The 3,622-nt window shown below is 37.0% G+C and overlaps 1 protein-coding gene across 1 annotated transcript; it reads left to right on the forward strand.

The window, feature by feature from the left end:
- The first annotated feature begins 1,524 nt into the window (after positions 1-1,524).
- On the forward strand, positions 1,525-2,180 carry LOC102266181 (large ribosomal subunit protein uL6). The gene has a single exon (XM_005897920.2). It carries the CDS (start codon positions 1,525-1,527, stop codon positions 2,101-2,103), a length of 579 nt encoding a protein of 192 aa, XP_005897982.2. The 3' UTR covers positions 2,104-2,180.
- The last annotated feature ends 1,442 nt before the right edge of the window (positions 2,181-3,622 follow it).

A 3,622-nucleotide genomic window follows, 5' to 3' on the forward strand; every position in this document is an offset into this window, starting at 1 on the left:
CAGACTATTATAGAATAAAATAAGTCAGAAAGAGAAAAATAATGTATTTTAACACACATATATATACAGAATGTGGAGAAAGAAATGGCAACCCCTTTGAGTATTCTTGCCTGGAAAATACTGTGGACAGAGGAGCCTGGAAGACTACAGTCCATAGGGTTAAAAAGAGTTGGACCTGTCTAAGCATACATACATGCATAGAATTTAGACAGATGGTACTGAAGAACCTATTTGCAGGGCAGCAAAGGAGACAAAGACAGAGAACAGACTTGAGGACACTGTGGCTAGGAAATGGAGGGATGAATAGAGATTAGCATTGAAACATATACATCACCATATGTAAAATGGATAGCTGTTGGGAAAATGTTATATGATACAGGGAGCTCAAAACTGGTGCTCTGTGACTACCTAGAGGTGTGAGGTGCGATGGAAGATGAGAGGAAGGTTCAAGAGGGAGGGGACATATGTATACGTAGGACTAATTTATGTTGATGTATGACAGACACCAGCACAATATTGTAAAGCAAGGATACTCCAATTAAAAATAAATTTTAAAAAACTTAAAATTAAAAAAATCAAATTAAAAAATAAAATAATTTTAAAAGTATAATAAAAATAATATGTGATAGTTTAGAAACAAGTTTACTGGCATGGGAAAAGACTGTTCTTATTTTTATATTTTTTAATCCAATTATTTATCACAAATTTCCCTACTGACAAATAGGTCTAGGGTAATACTGAAAACCTCAGCTACTCTAGACTTGATAGATTTATAAGTTGCTTAAGAGGAGTGACTTTCTCTTTCCTTCTGATGTATTTTAAATGTGAGTGTGTCAACAGTATCAACATTTAAACATATTTACATTTATCCCTTATACAGTGCATAGTTTCCTTTCCTCTCCCTTCTCAGGTGTAATACAACATATCTGATTTTTACAAATGTGCTGTTGAATTAAAAAAAGTCTGGGTATCCTGGAATACCAACTGTGTTTTATCAACATGTCTGTAGATAAATTTCATAGAAGTGATTCAAAAGTCTACTGAAACTCTAAACTTTGTCTAAACTTTTCTATCTATAGAGTTCATTATGAAGTAAGTCAGAAAGAAAAACACCAATACAGTATATTAACACGTATATATAGAATTTAGAAAGATGGTAATGATGACCCTATATACGAGACAGCAAAAGAGACACAGATATAAAGAACAGACATTTGGACTCTGTGGGAGAAGGCGAGGGTGGGATGATTTGAGACAGTAGCATTGAAACACGTTTTTTACCATATGTGAAATAGATCACCAGACCAAGTTCAATGCATGAAACAGGGCACTCAAAGCCAATGCACTGGGACAACCCTGAGGAATGGAATGGGGAGGGAGTTGAGAAGGAGGTTCAGGATAGGGGACACATGTACACCCACGGCTGATTCATATCAATGTATGGCAAAAACCACTACAATATTGTAAAGTAAATAGCCTCCAATTAAAATAAAGAAAATAATTAAAAAATAAAATTTTGCAAGAATGAAGACCATTCTTAGCAACCAGACTGCCGACATCCCAGAAAATGTTGACATTAACGTGAAGGGACGGACAGTTATTGTGAAGGGCCCCAGAGGCACCCTGCGGAGGGACTTCAATCACATCAATGTAGAACTCAGTCTCCTTGGAAAGAAAAAGAAGAGGCTCCGAGTTGACAAATGGTGGGGAAACAGAAAGGAACTGGCCACTGTTCGCACAATCTGTAGTCATGTACAGAACATGATCAAGGGTGTTACACTGGGTTTCCGTTACAAGATGAGGTCGGTGTATGCCCACTTCCCCATCAACGTTGTTATTCAGGAGAATGGTTCTCTTGTGGAAATCCGAAATTTTTTGGGTGAAAAATACATATGCAGGGTTCGAATGAGGCCAGGGGTTGCCTGTTCAGTATCTCAAGCCCAGAAAGATGAGTTGATTCTTGAAGGAAATGACATTGAACTTGTGTCAAATTCAGCTGTTTTGATTCAGCAAGCCACCACAGTCAAAAACAAGGATATCAGGAAATTTTTGGATGGTATCTATGTTTCTGAAAAAGGAACAGTTCAGCAGGCTGATGAATAAGATCTCAGTGATCCTGCTGCAGAAACAAGATAGCAGATGGTTCTATGGACTCAGTTGTGATGTTTTAAAGAGACAATAAAAACTGTTGATTTGAAAAAAAATAATAAATAAAATTTAAAAAAAGAAAAGAAATTGGTGTGACTCGACCCTCAGTTTGTAAAGGCTTTGAGTGATTAACTGTTTAATCTACCTTTAACTATCTGATGACTTTCCAGGGAATGAACTCAGGCTAACAAACTTGCCATTTCCAAGGCCTCATTTTTTTTTTTTTTTTTTCTATTGGATTTGTATTTCATTTTCTCCAGAAAATCTGTATTTACTGTTTACTAGTTTGGGGAGTCTCCAACCATACTTCTTTGTTATTTAAAGGTAAATTATTTGTTCATTGTAATGGGGAAAATTGAGAGCTTTAAAAATGAAAATTCTGAAATAATTTTAAGGTGTACATCAAATAATTTATTAGAACTATTCATAAGTACAAATATGTTCCATTTGAAAGGCTGTGTGCATTTTCACTTAGATGCCACATTGGTATTTGGAAATATTCCTATGGTTAACCTATTTTTTATTAATATCAATGAATTGAAACTTACTGCCATGTGAACAGTTACGCTTTTCTTCTTTCCCATGCTTGTTATATTCTGGAGGTGGTAAAGATTTTGAATACTGACCAATAATTAGAGGAAAGATAACTAAACATAAACCCAAATAGCTTCATTAATTCCAAGTGTCAAACGTTGTTTCCTTTAAACTTTATTTCTATTTGGTGATGGAAAAGGGCTTCCCAGGTGGTGCAGTGGTAAAGAATCTGCCTGACAATGCAGAAGACAGGAGACATGAGTTCAATCCCTCAGTTGGAAAGAACCCCTGGAGGAGAAAATGGCAACCCAATTCTTGCCTGGGAAATTGCAAGGACAGAGGAGCCTAGTGGGCTACAGTGCATGGAGTTGCAAAGGGTCAGACACGACTGAGCATGCATGCACACATAGGACGGAAATGTATCCATATTTAATCCAAAATTTCAATACCAACTGTGACTTCTTTATTTGTACCCCAGCCCTGACTTCACTCAGACACACTTACATTAATCTATCACTATGAACAAAGCTAGTGGAGGTGATGGAATTACAGTGGAGCTATTTCAAATCCTAAAAGATGATGCTGTGAAAGTGCTGCACTCAATACGCCAGCAAATTTGGAAAACCCAGCAGTGGCCACAGGACTGGGAAAGGTCAGTTTTCATTCCAATCCCAAAGAAAGGCAATGCCAAAGAATGCTCAAACTACCGCACAATTGCACTCATCTCACACGCTAGTAAAGTAATGCTCAAAATTCTCCAAGCCAGGCTTCAGCAATATGTGAACAGTGAACTTCGTGATGTTCAAGCTGGTTTTAGAAAAGGCAGAGGAACCAGAGATCAAATTGCCAACATCACTGGATCATGGAAAAAGCAAGAAAGTTCCAGAAAAACATCTATTTCTGCTTTATTGACTATGCCAAAGCCTTTGACTGTGTGGAT

This window comes from Bos mutus, chromosome X (genome assembly GCF_027580195.1).
Source record: "Bos mutus isolate GX-2022 chromosome X, NWIPB_WYAK_1.1, whole genome shotgun sequence".
Lineage (NCBI taxonomy): Eukaryota > Metazoa > Chordata > Mammalia > Artiodactyla > Bovidae > Bos > Bos mutus.

Coding starts and splice junctions, on each gene's coding strand:
- LOC102266181 (XM_005897920.2), top strand. CDS start 1,525: ATGAAGACCATTCTTAGCAACCAGACTGCCGACATCCCAGAAAATGTT.